The sequence below is a fragment of the Bombus flavifrons genome, chromosome 11 (genome assembly GCF_040668555.2).
Source record: "Bombus flavifrons isolate JBK064 chromosome 11, iyBomFlav1_principal, whole genome shotgun sequence".
Lineage (NCBI taxonomy): Eukaryota > Metazoa > Arthropoda > Insecta > Hymenoptera > Apidae > Bombus > Bombus flavifrons.
Genome location: NC_138452.1, coordinates 10063616 through 10085774, shown reverse-complemented (window position 1 = coordinate 10085774; position 22159 = coordinate 10063616). Strand labels below are relative to the sequence as shown.

At 42.6% G+C, this 22159-nt stretch overlaps 1 protein-coding gene across 5 annotated transcripts in view; it reads right to left on the bottom strand.

The window, feature by feature from the left end:
- dgo (ankyrin repeat domain containing protein 6 diego) overlaps nucleotides 1–21207 on the bottom strand; it is a 138146-nt gene extending 116939 nt beyond the window's left edge. For 3 of the 5 annotated variants that reach the window (XM_069122949.1, XM_069122951.1, XM_069122956.1), the window contains exon 1: nucleotides 9035–9066. In XM_069122949.1, coding sequence (XP_068979050.1) covers nucleotides 9035–9051 — 17 coding nt within the window. In that variant the 5' untranslated portion in view covers nucleotides 9052–9066. Of the gene's footprint in view, nucleotides 1–2570; nucleotides 2593–9034; nucleotides 9067–20846 lie in introns of those variants that run through there. The other 2 variants (XM_069122953.1, XM_069122955.1) reach the window with 2 other exon arrangements.
- Nucleotides 21208–22159: the final 952 nt, after the last annotated feature.

The window sequence follows — 22159 nt, the reverse complement described above, 5'->3', positions numbered from 1 at the left end:
CTAAGTATAGGTGGAAACGATCCTGTGTACACGTATTAAGAGTTTTTCCATTCTTCTAACCAGTTGTTTTTAACCGGTTAAGTTTGCGCTGATAGCTCGGAAATATCCTTAATATCCACTAAAGTATTTCAGGTGGAAAGAGAGAGAGAAAGAGAAAGAGAGAGAGAAAGGGAGACCGGCCAGTGAGTGATAAAATCACGTAGATACCGATCGTGATTAAGCGTGTAGGTATTTAAATATTTATTTTCGTCGAGAATTCGTATCAAAGTTCGAGTCATTGCCCGTCAAATCTTCAGACAAAATGATCGAACATCAATGACGAACGACGATGTACGTGAGACTCACCTCATCTTGCGAGAACGCATTGCGTAATTCTCCGAAGATACGGCGGAATAAGATCAACGTCGCTTCGTAAAACCGGTATCGTGTCCGACAACCGTCGATATGCACGCTACGAAGAACCAGACAGAACAAGAGTATTTTTTTTTCGTCGCGTTTCTTACGATTCACCAGAGGGACGATAACAGCCCGCCCCGAGTCCCTTTTTATCATCGATCTCGATGAAACTGCACCGAGCGATCATATTAGAGGGAAAGTGCAGTTGCCGAGCTGCTAATCGCTGGTTTGTTACCACATTCTCGTTTTTTGTATCCGATGCCTCTGCTCGTTATTGTTTCAATTGCGATTCATGAACGTTACCTCTGCAGAATCGTATCGAGAGAAACGAAGATGGAAATAAACATGTTCCACCTTTAAACAGAAACACTTTATAAATCAGACGGTAGTGCCATTTACGCCAGTTCTTTCTCGGTTCAAGGGACAATAATAACGAAGGAATACGAGCGTAATTTTACATGAATTCCGGGAAATGCTACTGATCTTTCGCGCGGTTAAGCTTGCTCGGACGAAAGCAAAAACTTTTCGCAATTGGAAAAACGCGAACTGGTTTGAAGAGAAGCTTTCGAGTAAGACGATCCATTAAAGTTATTTTAAAGAAATATTAAAAAAAAAAACGTAATTTTAGTTTCAAAGATTCGTTACATAAGAAACTCTTGGTAATTGATTTATTCCATCGACTCTCCTAGATTCATGGAAATTTCTAAGCTAACTCGCTACGTGAACAGCGTAGATCTAAATAAAACCTGCACCATCGATTTTTCCAAATTCACGAAAGTTAGCCAAGATAACTCTAAGTTATCGATATAATAGACGTGAAAAATTCAAATCCCTCGAACTTGAAACGTTCGTTAAATCGGTCGCTGTTAATTAGCGTATCTCGTTGATCTTAACAAATCCACGTATCATCCAATTTACGTTCGTTTACACGTTTCTTTCCACTGTTCTCTAATAACCGAGCGCTAGACGCTTAATTCCAACAAACGCGAACAGCTTAATCCCAACTGGCACATTACCGCGAACGAAGCTTTCAGGCTGCCGCGCCGTTATAATCCGCTAATCGCAACACCCGGTCGCTTTGCTTCCAAGTGATCGATCTAAAAAACTGTTTTCAACGCAAGGCCGATAGTTGAGTATTCATGGCGTTTCGCCTTCCGACAGCTGCTCCGTTTTTTCACCATACAATAATTCGGGCTAGCTCCAACACCGGTCATTTATCTCCGATACTATTAATTCGCCGCGGACCGTTATTGTTCTGGCGATGGCGATGACTCGATCTAGAGATCGGGTCTACGGTTACGCCCACGTTAATGCACGGTACTGCTAATGATTCGTTCGAGGTCGGTCCCAAGGGTAAGATGACGAGCCCGATCCGTACATGGAGCAGCGTCTTTCATCCCAACTACCAGTTGGGAAACCGATTCTGGCAACGTAAGCTACAGTGGCTGACGAAAGTATTCGAACGCTTACGATAGAAAGTTTTTCAAAATTTTTCACAAACAAAAGATTTTCAAACTTCGTCGACACTGTAGCAGTTATAATTGTATAGACGTTGCGATACATAGCATACATAGGTACATAGAAGTTAGAAGATAATTGCCGTGCAACATATATTTAGTAAAAGATTAGCATAGAACGTGAACAGTTGGTCTTAGCATGGCAATTTTCGTGGACTCGAACTACGATATATCGTTGAGTCTAACGCGAGATTACGAGGTAAGAGAGGAACCTAAAGACGATAAAGAAAGCTGGAAATAAATAATGAACGCGTTACTGTTTTTCTTTTCGATCGGCCAATCTTATCGCGATGTTACGGGTAGCTTACACGCAGCAAAGCCAGTTAAAACCGTGCTCGTTTAAAATGATGAATGGAAATCGTACGACGATCCTCGAAACGACCACCTTACGTTACGACCGCTACTAGAAAAACTCATCAGACACGTTTTGTTGGATTATTTGGTCGAGGTATCTGATCGAGGGCAACGACTCTCCCGAAAGAATACGATTCTGAACGTCGAAAAAGGAAAAGGTAAAAAAGCACGGCGTTCCTAATATCGCGAACATTTCCTTTCAATTAATTCCTCTTTGATATTTGTAAGCGATAGGATATGTGGTTCTTATAAAAAGTTACAGGAAGAAACGTAGATTCGTAAAAAAATTCTTTATTTACTTACAAAGTAAGAAGCGTTCGAATCTTTTAGTCAAGCGAACACCCTTCTTCGGTATCCTAACAATGAACAATAAACCGACACAGACCATAAACCTTTGAGAAAGCCCATAAAATAAAAAAAAATGATGTAAACAATATTTCGTAGCGAACGGAATAAACACGCCGTCTATAAAAATATTTTTATCTCGGGAGAAACGCTGAACGTACTCTGCAAGCTTAGACGATCGCGAATATCATTGCGGAATATTCTATAAAATTACTGAGATGGTTTATTAAACGTGTTGATTTATCAAAGAGACGAGTGATAAAATTGTAATAGTCAGTGTATATTAAAATCACTTTAAATACAAGTACAGAGATATTGTATGCCGGCCGTAATCGTCGCTCGCTATTCGACTCGACGACTCGCTACAATGATTGTCCTAGAGAGCACGTTCGTCTGTTTACAACTACAGTTGTTGTTATAAAAAGTGCTCGAATGTAACTCCGGCTGACGATTACAAATACAAGCGATAATCTTTTGTCCGCAGTTCGTTCACCTTTGAACCTAGCAAACCAAAACAACGTTGACGCTCCAAGGCACAACAATATGAGTCTCTTCCGATCCGAATCTTCTGTTGACTCATTACTTTTATACGTATTTCCTTACGTAGCTACGCAGAAGACACGCGTACGCTGCGAAATTAAGACACGAACCGTGCGATTGAAAAATAAACGAAAGTGATAAAAAACGTAAATTACTGGAAGAAAGTTGAGAGAAGATTACAAGGAAAATCTCATGGTCAATTTGCCATTAAGTCTGCCCGAAGAACGAACGACGAGTGTCTAGATCTATGAGCGTATCTCCTAGCAAACGCAAATACATAGTTCGTTACACGGTGTCCACGGTCCATTCGCGTAGGCGCGAGTGAGAAATGCGTAAATTTATACATCGACAGCAAGGTGTACTGGGAAAGATATAACACGCACGCATCACGATCGGTACAAGGTGTACAAAGCGTATAGTTAAAGGCAACATGCACTTATAAGCGTATTGTACATACGACCTGGTACTTTAGAAGGTGAGACGTAATGTATTACACGGAACGTCGGTTATCTCGTTCTTCGCAGTTGCAAACATTCAGATATTTTATCGCCGCGATGGGCTAATGTAGTTTCGAGAAAACACACCACCTTGTCGCCATTAGCATTTGCAGAGGGGTGCCGGAAACGAGACATCCCCTACTTCGCATAAATAAAAAGACGTTGTAGCGTCTGATGAATTCCAGATAGCAATTAGTACGATACGATAAATAAATACTTCGTACGGAAAAATTGGTACGCGATCGAACGAAGATCAAAGATGCCGACCTTTCGAATCTCTTTTCGTTGCAACTTCTTCGATTTCCTTCTCAGCGAACGAATATCTCTATGGCAAGCGTTCGTCGAATTATCTGCTTCTGCGATTCGACATCCTCGTTTGCGCAAATTACGGGAAATAAATCGCCGCGATTCGCTATCGAGATGAATTTCCTTTAAAAAACGCAACCTCGGCTTCCTCTCTCTGGAAAAAGCGCAAAAACCGTGCGAGCAACTCCGTTGAATAATTCCGTGATCAAAGAAAACACGGAACGATCAGTAGCCAATAACGTAGCGAATCGTCTTGCTTTGGCCGGAGACTTTCAATGGTAAAAAATTGACGCGGCTGCGGGTGCGTTAACCAGACCCGTTGGCCGCGTTACGTCATTATTATACTCGCAACAGTCATTGAACACTGTAATAGTCGGCACCGAGCGTTATTAACAGTTTTTCTAACGGTACGCGTTATGGTCATGAGGGCAATGATTTTTGAAATTCTAACGATGCTGGGCCATGGTAGCTAGGCACGGTAACTACGCTTCCTAGCGCGCTCCGCTTCCTCCTCCGCTATGGCGTATTCCGCATGCAACGAGATGCCAAGCAACAATGGCCGTGCAAGAATTGCCGGTTGTCCAGTACGGCCGTAACATCGTTTCCCTCGCTACCAATTACGAATAATGAGAGTAAATTGGATTGCGCGATCGTTCGACTGGAAAGGCTGCCACGGAACTATCTTAACGAATTTACCACTTTGGCATTGATGGAAATAATAATATTGTTGAGGGAATTTTTTCGAGGAACATAGTCGAGGAATTTCGTTCTCGCGGACGTACGTAGTTCGAGTTAGAAAGAAGAAACGTTAATTTCATACGCAAGTTAGATCGTAGCAAGAATGTTAGCGTTTTTGGCGAACAACGTGTTGCTGACTTCTGCAAGTACGATAAACAGAGGAAGATAATTGCAGAGATTCGATGTTTAAATAATTATATATTACTACGGATACAGGCATGATAGATTCTCTGCGTTATATCACGCGTTCAAGGATGAAGTTAGTTGGCTTGAAATTGTTAACGTAATTTCTTATCTGTCGTTCGAGGAAATTACTCGACGAATTACTGATAGCAAAACGATGCATATAGGTACGTTATATCGTTATCTATCTTCATTTCTGTGCCAATAATTGCACAACAATTACAGTACCAGCACAAATATCGCCTCGACTACAAGTTTATTAATTCCGAGTAGAAATTCAATGGAATAAAGATCGCGCGAGTCCAGTGAAAGTCTAAATTGACATAATTGCGGCAAATTATGGATCGTATCGCTGCCGTTCCGCGAGTACTTCCTGCTAGGAAAACACGAAGCAAAAAGTCTCAGTTAACGTCGCTTGTAGTACGTATCGGTGTAATTATCAAGGAAATGCGTGCAGTCCGCCTACGGCTGTCAACAACGAAATCGTAACGATCAGAGTTTGCTTTCGAGAAAAAAGAAAACCTACAGGTTTCTCTGACTACCGCTTGTGAAGGCTACTATACATATAATCAGAAAATACGCCAGGGATATAGCAAAAGAAATAAAATTCCGGTAGCGAATATATACAGATTACGAGTCTACACGATTCGTTTATTAAAATTGGAAAACCATAAAGAAACGAGTGCATGATCGATACGATTATGTAACTTATCATTTACCGATATTACCAGTTAGCAAATTACAGTGCAGAAGGACTTAATCCAAAGCAAAGATAGATAACACGTAGTTGAACGATCAGAAGTCCTTTCTACGCGATTGAAATTTTATTTACACGGTCGATTTTGAATTTTTTAAGTCGATCGGTCGGTGGATCGAGAGTTGCCTAATGTAAACGTCGGTGACGAGCCGCAACGTGTCTCGACACTACTGTTGCTCGGCTTCTAATCGCCCCAGGAAAAAGCTATCGACGTCCACGGTGTTCGATTTCAACTAGAATTAATTCAATTACCGTGCTGTCGGCACATGGCAAATTATAGCAGATTTATCACGACCATGTATCCAGCTGTGAATCACGGCGAATTTCTCTAAGCCCTCAACATTTATGAATTCTACGACCCATCCATTAATCGCACGCTTATCCGGTTCGTTCTTTGAACCGCGCGAGCGATTCCGCAAAGCGATACAGAGTCGCCGACGATATTTATGCGCGCGTATACATCCTCCAGCGAAATATGGAAATGTGGTGGAAAGGAGGGAACGCGAGAAAAGAAATTTTAATTGGAGATTGTTTACGAGAAGATGTGCCACGGTGGAAGTATGCTCGCGACATGATGAAAATAAAAGTTCGGACGAAGGGAACAAACGAATGGAAATTTTACATAAAGCAGGCCCGATACGTATTCATCGCAGAATCGAATAATTTCGCTTGGTTTTTGATAAATTATAATTCAATTAATAATAAATAATCGGTAATAGGTACGCGGTCGATCGATCCGCGATTTAATCCATTCGATCAGACGTAACGGTACCGGATCTCTGAACTCTGAATCGCTATTAGCATAATATCTACGTTTTCAATCAGGATATTATCGATTCGTTCGGTTTAAATCTTAAAGTATTATATTATAAATATCACATAAATATCAGGACAGACGTCGGGATTATGTAAATATAGTTTATATAGTTAACTACTATTTATTAAGTCGTTTTAATAATTATTAAATCCCGAGAATGTAAATATTTCCATTTCTGAGGATCTTTCAATGACACAATCTTATTCGACGCTTTTAATTCCTGTCTCCGTATAGCGTCCGTTTATACGACACTTTCAACCGTATTCTACAGGATTATCTCCAAGAAAACGCACACGATTCTCCTGCCATTCGTGTTATCGATCCGCTCGTTACCGAACATCTCGCATCTATTCAGACCAGAAGGTCAAAAACAAAACGCCTCGGGAATAGTTCGACCAGATACGATTCCGATCACGCGTCTTGTAAACTTCATTCCACGGAGAATCTGCTGCAGTTTTATTAAACGACGCTGTTTCCGTAAAGCGTATGCGTCACCAGCGTGGAATAATATCGAGAAAGCAACGGACTCGTCTTGGAAGATCCAACCGACGAGCAGATACACGACCGAGCCGTAGCTTTCTTGAAAATCCTGCAAGACCAGACGCTCGACGAGTTTTTCTCAGCACTGAATCGATATCGTACCTAAGCCAGTCTCGTACGTAGAATCCGCTAGCCGCAGCCAGCAACAGCGACGATCTGGACACGGTGTCGTTGCCGTTTCTATCAGAAAATGTGCTTTCGTTACGATCAAAACTTCTGAAGCTGACGCCACGGGTTCATTCGCGTTTCGGTAACACATCTCGTTCGACGAGTTAAAAACCACAGTGATGCGAGTTCTGATTTTCAGAGTTTCGATTTAATCGCACATTCTAACTCTTGAAAACATCGTCCCTTGAGTCTCGCAATTTTATTCCTTACTGCGACTCATCGTTTGGAAAAGTATGACGAATGTTTTATAGCCACAGAGCTAGAAGACTATCTTCTGGAAGATAAAGATAGCGATTGACTGACTTAGCCACGACTGATACTCGGCCCTTTAGCTGCACCTATTAGCGTGTATTTTTCCGCAAAGAGAAGAAACAAGCGAAGAACATCGACTGTCCATTGATCCGATTACCCTGAGACCGGTTCGCTTAACCAGTGCAATTGAAATAATCGATACGAAATAATTCAATAATGCCAATAACAACTATCTCTTACCAGATCTATAACTGAAATACGAGTAATGGAATTGCAGTTTCGCATTTGTTAGCTGAACCGCCGCGCCGCGGCGAATTATTAATGAATCCTTAGCCGGCGCGAGTAGCCTCTATGGCCGCTTCATTAAATTCCCATTTCCTCGTGATATTTCTTCCAACTGAGAGAATCACGTACGTTCGAAAGGGGAATAAACGATTCGACGGATGGTTCTTGTTAAAGGAATCGGATCCGCCCTTACGAGCGTGCGGAAAACACGCGAGTCGTGATAGAAAGGCAGCCGCGGCGCTGTATAATTGTCGTTGCCGGACGAGTAATCGAACAACACGATTCTCACACACCAGACCAGCCGATCGATCGAGAATGCGATCGGCGTGAAAGTACTGACAGATCCTAATGAGCATCGGCGAACAAGGCAGGATATTGCTATCTTTGGTAACGTTTTAAGTCTGCTTTTGTTTTTCGCTCTCTTCACGATCGAGATTCACCGTCAATCGTTACGACCGCCAGCCTCTCCTCGATCATTCACAACTCGCAAAAAGAATTTGTTTCTCCTTTTGCTCGGAATTTTGAGTGGCTGTCCGCTTATGGCACGGACAAGCCCATTCCCTTCTTTGAGAAATTCCGAATTACCTGTCCTCCCCGAACTGTAAACCTAAGGACTCAAAGGTCAGGGAGAAATCCCGGTCGGGAAGGACGGACGAGACCCAACGGCTGGAGAAGAGAATCAGCAACATACTAGGACACTTCGTCATCAGACATCGTACCGTGCGGCTTGAATACTTCACTCCCAACAAGATCTTACCACCACCGTGTTCGTACAACAAGCGCAAATACAGTGCTAGATTACCCTAACATTCGATCTATTAAACCTCCTCCAACTTGAGCGTTGAGTCATTCGAGGTACGCGATATCGACAGATCGGTTTGACCTGACCGGTTGCTCTTTAGTCGATAATTCGCAACACCTTTTACGTTACGATTAACCAACGGATAACGAATACGCGAGGAGGAACTTTATTCTTGTAAAAAAAATAAGGGAATCGTAGTTTTGAAAAGGATAGGACGTAATATTGTTCATTTATATCCGGTAGCGATAATATCTATCGTGAAGGAAACGACTTATTAAGAAGTGAAATCGTTGCAGTAGATTTCTCGATAAACGAAACTGGTATGAATTATAGGGACAATTTAGGACGAAGGTGGACGTATTTAGTTGAGCAAACGAGCGTACAGGATTCCGCGATGTTTCCATGTCTTTTGTTTATTTGTACAAACCTAGCTGTTATTAGGTCTAATGGTACACCGATCGTCGAACTCGTATTATCGTAACGCGCGACGATTAACGGCACAGGAGCTGCGGCGAGGAAACTCACGCTGTTTTATACCTGCGATCGTGCTCCATGTAACATTTGATCGTATCAAAACGAAGAAAGTATCAGGCCCGACGACTGTATCAACCGTGATACGCAACGTTACGCTTGTACCGTAAGAAGCGATTTCATTCTACTACAAGTTAATACCCACTTCGACGTGTATACGCTTTTATGAGAATGTAAACAAACGAATGGGGAATATAAATAAGCCAGAAATGTAAACAAGTTGAGAAGGTAAACGAAGAGAGAGTATAAGGAGATATCGGAGCGAATAAACGAACAAATAAGAAACGTATTCAAACGTAGCTGTTTACCGAGAAAAATAACGTATTTGTTCGATATAATACAGGGTGGTTGGTAACTGGAAGTACAAGCGGAAAGGGGGTGATTCTACGCGAAAAAAGAAGTCGAAAATATGAAATAAAATTTTTCTTTTTTAATTTTTCCATCGAGACAACGATCTACAGTGAGATCCGTTATAACGAGACGCGATAAAGTGCACGCGTACCGAGCGAAAATTCAAAGTCGATTTTCTCGAAAACAAAGCCTCAAACGAAAAATTTTTATTCTATATTTTCGATTTCTTTTTTCGCGTAGAATCAGCCCCTTTCCGCTTGTACCATCAGTTACCAACTACCCTGTATAATTTAAATTGGATATTTATACCATGCGAATCGCTTTAAATAATCGCTTTAAATAATCGCTTCAAATCTGACGATGCTTCGCTCACGATCATCCGTCGTTATCCTCTTTTTCCCTATGGCACGCGTTTTTATCAAAGATAAGAATAAAAGCAGAAGTAGCGTGTCGTTGCACAAGAAGATCTCGTATTAGCTTCAAATACAAGAATCAGCGATGCAACAACGAAGAGAGACGCTCGAGGCGATACGAATGTCGCTGCGTATTTCGTTTTTCCAGGATAACAGACGATATCTTCGTCTTGATTACACCTTTCTTTCAACGATGGAATTTTTTACGAACAATCTGGCTCGATCATGCTGTTCTTTACTCGCAACGAAACAGAAATGGCAAGAAGCTTCAGCGAAGATGCACGCCAAGTCTGGCGGTAAACAGGGTAAAGAACGAGCCTCGTGAAAGCACGAACGACCGAGGAAAAAAAACAATATCCTTATTATTCGCGTTTGCAGAATCTCTTCGTCGATCCGCGATGTTTAAGATCGATCTCAGGATTTACCATTACGCGTGTAGAAACGCCTCGATCTCGAATTTATCTACTGGTTTAACCAGGCTCGTTAACGTGACCGCGTGAATTAAGCAGGATCTCGTATGCAAATCGATGCGCGTTTCCTACGAATCGGCCAATATGTAAAACTCGTTTGCGAAGCGCCAGAATGGTGGATTCGATCGCGTTCTTTCTTTTTTTTGTCGCTGCGGAATGTGGTTCGGATACCGAGACAACGGGATCGCGTTATGCAACAGCTTATTTATGGGAGAACGCGGTACACGCGATCTCCAGTTTGATTTATACGGATGTTGTTATTTATTGGCGAGAAAAGTGAATCGAGTAAATGGCGCGTGGATGGTACAACGTTTAAAGAGCGTACGTACATGCGGATAGCAACTTTCCGCCGGTTTATAAAGCAAAAATAAGACAATAGCCAATCCTGAAAATACGTATCCGCAGCATCCTACGATAAAATCTACGAGTCGGAACTCACGCTTCTCGCATTCTCATCGTTATTCGCAAAAGAAAACATCCGTGTTCCGTATGATCCACGTGTCGAACAAATAGCAGAGACGCGTCGTTATCACGCATCGTTCGGTTTATCGCGTTGAGAACGTGGAAGCGTTGTAGCAACCAGGAGAAACCCTTACGATCTGCGGTTCGATTAGCGCCTTTGGCGTTTTGCGCAGCCGACGATCTCGCGTGTCCGCGCGATCCTGCAGCATAGCACATACCCTTTGCCAGCAATTTCATCGAGAATGCCAAAGGAAAAGCTGCAGATCGTCGACGAACGCGTCCATCGATCCTCGCTCCAATAAATCTGTCCTACCTCTTAGCATGGAAACACGGCGTTAACAAGCGCGATTAGATAATTCGATAATTCGAAGGTCCGATCCCTCGGCTGGCACAACAGGGCGAGCACGATAAATCTGCACTCTCCGTGTTCTATTAATTACAGCAACGGGATCGTGGTTTCTTCGTACACGGGACAACCGCTACAATCTCTGCCGGCGATTAGAGTAATTTGAATTTTCGCTTAGATCGCGACCCCTGATTAACTCGAGCGACGAGCGAAGATAATTGTTGCTCGAGGTCGTCCTTACAACGATTCTGCCTCTCGCAGGAGAACAGGGGCGTCTTTGAGAACGTTCTGGAGAAGCGTGCGTGCAGTTGTTGCGCCAGGAGCGTTGCAAAGTGTGTACTTATTCGCAGCCTGGTGATCTTTATTGCACGTACGCGATGAAACCACATGACCCGCTTGAAAAGTTGAAATTCGCAACTCGGCTTTTGTCCCTTACCATCGTGTTAAAAGCAAGAAAAATACATTTCGAAATTCTTTTGTCCTAAGGAGCGGCGATACCGAAAGCACAATGGCCACCGTGTTAAATTCCCCGAACGAAGAAGCGGCTATCGGCAAATTCTTCTCAAAGAAACACGAAAGCGTAAAAACCACGGCGCAGGAATATTCATTTCGATTTCACGCGGAAATACGCGTACGGGAAGGCAACGGGCGAGAGGCCAAAGTATACGCAGGCTGTTTCCTACTTTTCTCGTCGAAACGAACGAGAAGAGAGACATAGCGTGAAATTTTTCTGCGAATATCCCTTTGCAAAAATTACAAGAAGATACGGAACGCGATCTATGACTTCGCGACAAAGTGACAAAATTCCTGAAAACTTTAAATATGTGCTCTTACGCTTTTCGATAAGATCGTACGTGCATACGTATTTCAAAGCACGTTCGACGTTCGCCTACAACCGCTTAATCAAACATTTGCATCGAGAAACATCGTATAAAATCTTTGTGTGCCGAGGAGAACAAAGTTTGCGGAGAAAAGGAGGAAACTCCGTGTACATGCGCGTGCAAAGGCTGAGGTAAAACGCGGAGATACGGAGATAGAGAAGCGTAGGTGAAAGGGAAACGGAAAGGGAAAAAGGGAAAGGAAAAAATCACGCGGCGAAGATGGAGAGAGAGAAAGGGAGAAAAGAAGAAAACGTATACTCGCACCGGGAGAAGAGACCCCCTGTATACGTGTTTGCTTAGCACTTTTGGCTCGAGAGGAAACAAGCGTAGGAAGGCTGTCCGCCGCGAAGTTTACGGCCGCGGAATAAATTATCGTCGGTTTCGTGCGTTCCTTCGAAATTCACCGCGCTACATGCGCGTAGATATAACGCTTACAACCCTGCCCGTACAACGTAGCAAAGTAACGAACGACGAATCGTAAAGTTCGACAAAGGATAATCCACCCTCCTCGTTGACTCGTCGGATTTCGATGTTCGATCGGGATAAGAGAAAGTTTCTTGTTCCCCGTGATTGGATTAATTGGTTTTATGCGAATATCGTTTGTGCTTGAAACGCGGTCTAGCGTAATGTACGGGGTAATTGAATTTAGATTTTTACGAAGCGGCGAAGAAAATCGATACAACTGTGGGGTAATAATTATTTTTGCTGGCAAAAGGAAAACGAAGAATCGCTATGATAAAATTGTTGCGGCGAATAATAGCCAACCGATAAATTTACAAATAATAAGAGCTCGTGTCTTTTCCCTTCCATTATGAAATTTATGTCAGACGTTTTTACGGTTTTTATAGTTCCAGCAAACGTGAATATCGATCCAATAAATTCTCCCTAAATATTTCGAGAGAATTCGTGTCACGAAAATAGAACTCCACTTGGTATCCGTGTCAACGTATAATTCATTTAAAAAATAACTTCTCGCTTATCGTCGCTCGCCCATCTATTCTTCTCAAGATGCGAATGACAAAACGCGAAATATTTCTTCGTTGGTCCTTCCACGAGGTCCTAATCGCCTTATAAATTTCGCTTCCATACGGTTATTCGTCAATTCCTGAATTAATCACTCGACTCGTACGACATAGGATCCGATGGGAAAAAGGAGCGAGGCAACAGATAATCGATTCTCGACTGAGAGCGTTCGTATTTGAGAACTCGGACAGAGTTGTCGTTGCGGGCCGATATATCCGACATATTTTTCAACTTCTCTCTCCGAATACGCTTTTCGGATCACGCGCTGCGCCGGCTGGCATAAAGATGCAAATAAAACGGAACAGCGGCAAAGAGGCGGGGAAGAAGTATACGCGTTCCTCGACACGACGAAGTAATTTGTCACGTCCGAGATTAAGAAGTCGGTGATACCGAGCACGCCAAAGAAACGTCCAATGTCACCGTGTATCGTAGATACGGGAGGCCGCAACGAGGATTTAAGGTCCTGCTATCGGCTCGCAAAGACTACGGTGTTCACCAAGACGTGTAATGCGCCGTTTCCTACGGTAGAATTCTTCCTTTTTCTTACTTTGCTCTTTCTTTTTCCACTCTTTTTTTTTTTCGTTCGTTGATCCTCTTGCGATCGTAGTGGGCAGACCGGTCCGCTGAAAGTCCCGAGAACTCGAGACATTGCTCTCGAAAACGAAAACCTCGCCCGTTATTTGTCGCGTTTTACACCGATCGATGCGTAGTGTCTCGATTCGTTCGATGGCGCTTCGTAATTTATTCGTATTATTATAATTTCCCTCGACTATCGACGAATGTGCGTCAAACGAAACTACGATATCTCCTACGCTAAAATTGGCAAAATGTGGCAGAATAAGGGTGGAGTCTGCCATAGAAGCGCCAAGGGTTAATGTTAAGGTTTTATCTCGTAATAGACAGAGAGGAAGCCATGGGCCTATGGGTATTTATACAATTACGGAAAACTGACCTGTCTGTACCGCGTTGCATCATTCGTGCAAGGCATGTTCCTAGAAAACTATGAGACTGAGAGGCCCTTTAAATTGATTTGGTACTAAACAATACTCGATGGCTTCGAGCACTAAGAAAATTAAACTTTAGAAAAGATGTGGAGTTTTCCTTCAAGTGGGACCCACTTCAACGGTTAAACACCTGCGAGCGAATGTGTTCGAAACAACGCTGTCTGATCGTCCTATCGAGTCGATTGCTATAACAAGTTCTACGAATCGCTGCACGCTCTCGCGAACTAAACTCGCTGCACCATTTTAAACACCGAACACCTAATCCTCTGGAATGGCGGCAAAATCGCGAACAACCAAATACTTTCAAATACGATACAGCCTTCCACGGAGAACGAAACACTTGGAAACAGATTCTCTTGGTTCGCCTCGTCGAGTCGGTGAATATCGCGCGAATCCAAGTTTCACGAACCTGTCCACGCGCTTATCCGAGCAACTCGCTGCGTTTCTAAAAACGCATAATACGTAACAAGATGCAATCGACAGCGATATTCATTGAACTTGGTAGTCGCGTCGTCGGTTTTGAAACGAGTTTCAAAAGCAACGATATTCCAGCAAACAGCGATACAGCGATCTCGCTTTTGATGCAGCATGCGACGATTACATCTACGGCTCTCGTATCCTGTCTAATTATGCGGCACCGCGTCGCTTATACCGTCTATTCCGGGATTCTGCGAACAAGCGCATCTCGGTCGAACGATTGTGCCGCCACGATTAGGCTAATTAATGCATAGGACAAGAATGTATACGCACGCGTGACGAGATATTAGATAAATGGATCGGGTTCCGCTACCAGGAAATTTTACGCTCGAGTACCTTTCCAGGCGTTCGACCGATCCACGATTTTCTAACGTAGATACGAAAGATCGAGAGGGATCGAGCAAGATCGGTCGTGGAAAAACGTCGATTCGAAAACGTCGAACAGAGAAAGCGTGTGGTCGTAAGAGCGAGTCTTGTTACCTCGATGCGAGGCTACGTGGCGTTAAAGCGAACGCCTATTATCACTTGTAAATAATTTATTAGTACGGCGCGCGGAATAATTTACACGGCTTTTATATCGCGACTAGTTTATATCGTTTGATCGACGACGAATTCATTTATGCACATGGTGGTGAGATTAATTCTGAATAAAGAAAACATGACGCGTGTGTCAGTTATTAACTGGGGAATAAATTTTGCCTGCATATGATCTACGTTCTTCCGAGTTAGATCCAAGTGTCGAATATAATGTTAACGTTCTTATTATTTATAGACGCAGCGTAATTACTAGCAGTTTGTTATTGTAGATATCGGTAGCAGCGCCATGATCTACGTTCTCTCTCGTGTTACATCGTAGTTTGAATTATGGTTATGGTTAATCCATTAAGAGCCAATCGTCGTTAGGGAATAATCGCGTCTATTTGTCTCGTTAAAAATTCGATCGAACAATTTCGCGAATAACAGTGACGATGATCGTTCTTTGGCGATGCTTAGATTCGAACGAGGAAGCGAATTTCAACGTGGATTTTACGAATTTCCATCGTTCGGTTCATTTGAATCTGTGAATCGGTTTAAAGGAATCCACAATCTCGTCCGTAACTCGTTGAGAGCCAAATACGGAAACTGGGAATCGCGGTCGTAAATTATATCGCTCGTGTCGAGCAGACCAACATACGTACATAATTTCGACAAATATTTATGCTTACGTCGATTAATTCCAGATTTATTAATTCTTTGATCTTAAGAAGCAGACAAAGTTCATTTCGCAGCCGCGTTTCAAAGGGAACTTGAAACGACGCAAGTACCAAGTACCACGTTACGTCGGTTACACACCGTCGATAACGTTAAACATATTTGCAGACGCATAAAATACGGCACAGCAGCTCGGTATTAAACTGTTTATCAATCTGAACGCACGAACTTTGCATGTCCTTCATCGTGTTTTGCAATACCGAATTATCGTTCCGGTGGCAATAACTCAGAGATACCACGAACCTTCATCGCGATCACGTTCATCCCCGAGGCAAGCAGATAATGAAAGAGCAAAGTTTAATTACCGGTTGTCCCTTTGCCGAACGCTAATAGTATTCTGCCTTGCGTGAGAATACGCATAGAACTACGTAAAAATCTCCAATCACGTTCTTATCGAAACTTGTTCGATTTTGAAGCTGAGACTCCTTCCGAGATCTTCAGACTCAAGTTTTCTTTCAACCGTACGAACGTCTGCGATATTTGAACGACGAGCGAAGAATTTTGATTTCGCAATTGCACTTGGCACTTGCGTGAGAATACGCATAGAACTACGTAAAAATCTCCAATCACGTTCTTATCGAAACTTGTTCGATTTTGAAGCTGAGACTCCTTCCGAGATCTTCAGACTCAAGTTTTCTTTCAACCGTACGAACGTCTGCGATATTTGAACGACGAGCGAAGAATTTTGATTTCGCAATTGCACTTTGCACTTGAGTGAGAATAAGCATAGAACTGCGTAAAAATCTCCAATCACGTTCTTTTCGAAACTTGTTCGATTTTGAAGCTGAGACTCCTTCCGAGATCTACAGACTCAAGTTTTCTTTCAACCGTACGAACGTCTGCGATATTTGAACGACGAGCGAAGAATTTTGATTTCGCAATTGCACTTGGCACTTGCGTGAGAATACGCATAGAACTACGTAAAAATCTCCAATCACGTTCTTATCGAAACTTGTTCGATTTTGAAGCTGAGACTCCTTCCGAGATCTTCAGACTCAAGTTTTCTTTCAACCGTACGAACGTCTGCGATATTTGAACGACGAGCGAAGAATTTTGATTTCGCAATTGCACTTTGCACTTGAGTGAGAATAAGCATAGAACTGCGTAAAAATCTCCAATCACGTTCTTTTCGAAACTTGTTCGATTTTGAAGCTGAGACTCCTTCCGAGATCTACAGACTCAAGTTTTCTTTCAACCGTACGAACGTCTGCGATATTTGAACGACGAGCGAAGAATTTTGATTTCGCAATTGCACTTGGCACTTGCGTGAGAATACGCATAGAACTACGTAAAAATCTCCAATCACGTTCTTATCGAAACTTGTTCGATTTTGAAGCTGAGACTCCTTCCGAGATCTTCAGACTCAAGTTTTCTTTCAACCGTACGAACGTCTGCGATATTTGAACGACGAGCGAAGAATTTTGATTTCGCAATTGCACTTTGCACTTGAGTGAGAATAAGCATAGAACTGCGTAAAAATCTCCAATCACGTTCTTTTCGAAACTTGTTCGATTTTGAAGCTGAGACTCCTTCCGAGATCTACAGACTCAAGTTTTCTTTCAACCGTACGAACGTCTGCGATATTTGAACGACGAGCGAAGAATTTTGATTTCGCAATTGCACTTGGCACTTGCGTGAGAATACGCATAGAACTACGTAAAAATCTCCAATCACGTTCTTATCGAAACTTGTTCGATTTTGAAGCTGAGACTCCTTCCGAGATCTTCAGACTCAAGTTTTCTTTCAACCGTACGAACGTCTGCGATATTTGAACGACGAGCGAAGAATTTTGATTTCGCAATTGCACTTTGCACTTGAGTGAGAATAAGCATAGAACTGCGTAAAAATCTCCAATCACGTTCTTTTCGAAACTTGTTCGATTTTGAAGCTGAGACTCCTTCCGAGATCTACAGACTCAAGTTTTCTTTCAACCGTACGAACGTCTACGATATTTGAACGACGAGCGAAGAATTTTGATTTCGCAATTGCACTTTGTACTTGAGTGAGAATAAGCATAGAACTGTGTAAAAATCTCCAATCACGTTCTTATCGAAACTTGTTCGATTTTGAAGCTGAGACTCCTTCCGAGATCTACAGACTCAAGTTTTCTTTCAACCGTACGAACGTCTGCGATATTTGAACGACGAGCGAAGAATTTTGATTTCGCAATTGCACTTGGCACTTGCGCGAGAATACGCATAGAACTGCGTAAAAATCTCCAATCACGTTCTTATCGAATCTTGTTCGATTTTGAAGCTGAGACTCCTTCCGAGATCTACAGACTCAAGTTTTCTTTCAACCGTACGAACGTCTGCGATATTTGAACGACGAGCGAAGAATTTTGATTTCGCAATTGCACTTGGCACTTGCATTTTGGTCCGACGTTTCGTAGACACTGCGGTCTGCTTCCTCAGGGGAGAACCGAAACTATTTCGGAATATAGGGAAAAAAGATCTCGTGAAATAAATTGATCGATATCTTTCGAAAGCTCGGAATCAGCAAATGGGATGTCGAATAAAAATGAGAAACTGTTGGACAGAATGTGTCGGTGAAATCGTACTCGTACGATATTTTGGTCGCTGAAACTCAACTGGGACAGACTTTTGATGGTGTAGGTCTTTTACTTGCGCGTATAAAAAGGGTGCCGTTAATGACAGGTTTTCGTCGGAGGAGTCACATTTCACTGAAATCTCTTACGGTCTGTCCTACGGCCCGTCCGGATCGACGTGACCGATCAACTTGGAAATTGAGTCATCGGCAACGCTTAATTAACCCTGTTACACACTGTACTTTCAAAGATTGTGGTAGTTTGGCCGTGTTAAAAAAGAACTACGTACCTTACCTTCGTATTAACAATACACGTTGTTTTCAAAGATAATACGAGTTAACGATACCTTCCGTAAACGCTGCACCATTAACTTCAATAATAATTTATCCTTTTTTTCCATCGAATGTGAAATTCAGGCGAATTACTCGGAATTTGCGAGCGAATCCGCAGTCTCGTCGTAGAAACACCTTTCAAGATACGTCTGATCGTCGAAAGGATAAAGTATACTTAGAATATTTACGATTACGATAATCTGAAAGAAATTGCCTCTTAGTAACGTTGATCGCTAACTCAATTAACGCGAATTATCGGCTACAGCGTGAGAGGAATAAGAAAAATCGCAAACTAGTTACTCGCAGACCGCTTCCGACGAATTGCAGTGAAATTTGTAAGACCCCTGCGTCGTATTCACCGATACAATCGCGTTAATATATCTTTGTACGTAGCGAACGTTACGCTCTGTTGCGGCTTACGATGCTAACCGTGTGGAATTTGCTAGAATTTATTTATCCTGCAAGACAGTCTGGGCGAATAGAATAATTTACGTATCGAACGTCATAAATTCGATCCTAATACAGCGATTTGTCGCTCCTATCTTCTTCCACACTTTCTCCTTCTTTTTCTTCTTCTGCAAATAAATCTCCGTTTACGCGAAGATCGTCATCTACTCCTCGGATGTGTACGATTGGAATCGTAGAAACGCGAATGATGTAAAATAAAGGAAACGACGAAAGCTTCTAAGAAACGAAGATAAGAAAAACGGTGGAGCAAAGATTTCCAAAGGAAGAAGATCCTTTTTATTTTTCGCGCTTAATGGGGAAAAATGTTCGAGTCGGCTTCTATCTGCGATGCCGATCCGCCATTGAATCGGTGGAAATAACGCGCAAAGAACGCCATAATGTATTCGCGTACGATGTAAAACATGAATGAACCGCGTTACATTCCTGGAAAACCGGTATGCGATATCATCTGTGCTAACAGAACTCAATTAATTTTACTATCGATATTTATACAGCCATCTCGTTCGGAAACGCTGTAACTTAGATCCTCGAGGAAGAATGTTTCGTTGCTCTCGAACGTTTTTTAACCGAACGGAGTCGACTTACCAACGTAGAATTCGTATTTTCTGCCAAGTTAAAGCCTCGTCGCTGTCCAATACGGAATTATTGCGTTTATATTACCTATGCATCGAACAGCTCGCCGCAGCAGGTGCTCGTTCGCTATCTTTCCACTGCATTTCCTGCTATACGCGCAGACGGTTTACCTTTCTCACGTGATACTCGTCGCAGTGGCCAACCTTTCGCAGCACGTTGTCTCTCTTGCTTTTTCTTTCCAGACGTTCTGCCAGCCAAATTCGCAAGATTTTACGAATTACGAGAAGCAAGTAAGAGAAGAGGTCGCGTCAACGGTCGCCGCCGAATTCTACGATCTTTGGCAAAGATTTTACTAATTGGTCCGATAACATCGATCATCGTTAACGATACCGATAACAGGCGATTTTCATCGTTTCTAGAACGCGAAACGCGGTAACGTAACGCGAAAGAGGGCGGATTTGTCAACGCGATGCGTCAGACGCGTGACGAGGGCGTCGCGCCACGGATACCACGAACCTAGGGATCGTCGCCGGAAAAGTTTAACAGGTAGTCGCTGTTGCGTTACCAACGACGAACGCATTATTACCTGTGCCACGCAGCCCACCGGATGCATACTGAATAAAGAACACAATAAATATATACACGTGCCGGGTTTATGCGTACGCGGACTCGACTGGACATTCAAGGCATACGTTCGTTAGGCGGTGCGTGCACGTTTCGCGGCTCGTCAGTCCCTTTCAGCATGAACGCGAACGTTAAACTCACGACTTCCACGAAACGACGCCGCCTTTCGTTCGGAACAACGTTCCGTGTTTCGTTGATGGGTGCTTCCACGAAAAGAACGCTTGAATTTTGTTCGACTATTATATTATGCAGTCAAAATGGAATAGAACGATTCGGAGAATCACCGAACGTTAAAGTCTACGTCATTTTTTCTGCATTTTTCTTTCTTTTTCTCCTAGTGGATCCAATGGCTAAGGAAAGTATTTTCATCAGTAACATTGGCACGCTAGTTGATCGAAGTTCAAGTATATTAAATCTCGTTGAAACTAGCTTCGTACGACTAGGAAAAGTTTGATATGACGTGAATGAAACGTAGAAACGGATAAAAGATGCTTCGTCAAATACTCGTTGTAGCCATCGTAAGTACGTGGGAAGAAAGACGAGTTGAAAAGGTTTCAGCGAAATATCGTTAATAGACGTAATAATGTTTACTCACCAGCCATACATGATTGGTCGAAAGTGAGTTTCCAGATACTCGTAATCCAAACGCGATCACCTGTTTCACACCATATTACTAAGAAACTGCGTCAATTATATAGATTGAAAAACACATCACGATCACTCGTCGATAGAACCACTCTAGCCACACTGAGAGAAATATTTATTTTGCTCTCGACGATTGTATCGATCGCTTTGCCTCTTCTCTCCTCCTCTTCTTCTTCTTCCTTTTCTTCCTCTTCTTCACTCTTTGTCGTCACAGACACCGATTTCCAAACGAATATTTCACAAAACGACGCTTGTTTCAGGTACTCCACATACAGACACGTCACTTTTTCCTTTTTCTTCGCACGTGATAATACAAAATTTGACAGAAGCAAGCGTTGCAAAAGGATTGCTGCAGCAACGTGAAAGTTTGAAAATTTCTTTCGAAGAAAAATACTATAAAACGCACTTGATAAATCTTCCAATGGATTTTAACGCGTCACCACGCGATCTACGTTCGAGTCAATCGATCGAACGATTTACGTATATTATATACATTGTGTGAAAATGCTGGAGATACAAAGGCGAAGAGACCAGAAGTCCGTTTAAAGTAAAGTAATCGCGAATCGATGGTCGCAACTTTCTCATGCGGGCGTTGATATCACCATCGAACACGTTCTTCGCGGCATCAATGCCGCCGTATATTGGCTCGAAACGACAAGCGAAATGGCACGAATATACTTGCGCGATAGTAGCTAACAAAACTCGAACACCGAAACCAGAATTCATTTCATCTTCCGAGCGGAATTCGCGAATTTAACGATATCTGTGTTTCAAAGAAACATAAAATCGGACTAATCTTTTAAAACGATAAAACAGAATGTATACGGTCCGTATTGAAATTAATTCGAGCAGAACTTGTGCTTCAAATTCTCCGCTATGCTTACAAAGGCGCGTTCGTGGCGAACAACTCGCGAATTTAAAATCAATTACTTGCTACAAAGGACTATTAAAAATATCCTTATTGCTCGCAGATAGCGATTAATTTATACTTTTTCTGTCGTATCCAATCTCCAAATCAAAGGATACTCGTACAGAACTAACGTCAAACGTCTCACTGCTGCGAAACTCTTACAGGTTCTACAGGCCGAACAAGAACATCGCTCGCCCGAGCGTTCAAATCACCGAACGTCCGAACGGAATAAGGCGCAACAGACGCTCGAACACGCATCGCTCTCGATCGAGCATTTCGTCGTTGCTTCAGCAACGGATAAATTTCTCGTGTGGTGCGCTATTTACGACAACAACCGTTACCAAAAGGTTTGT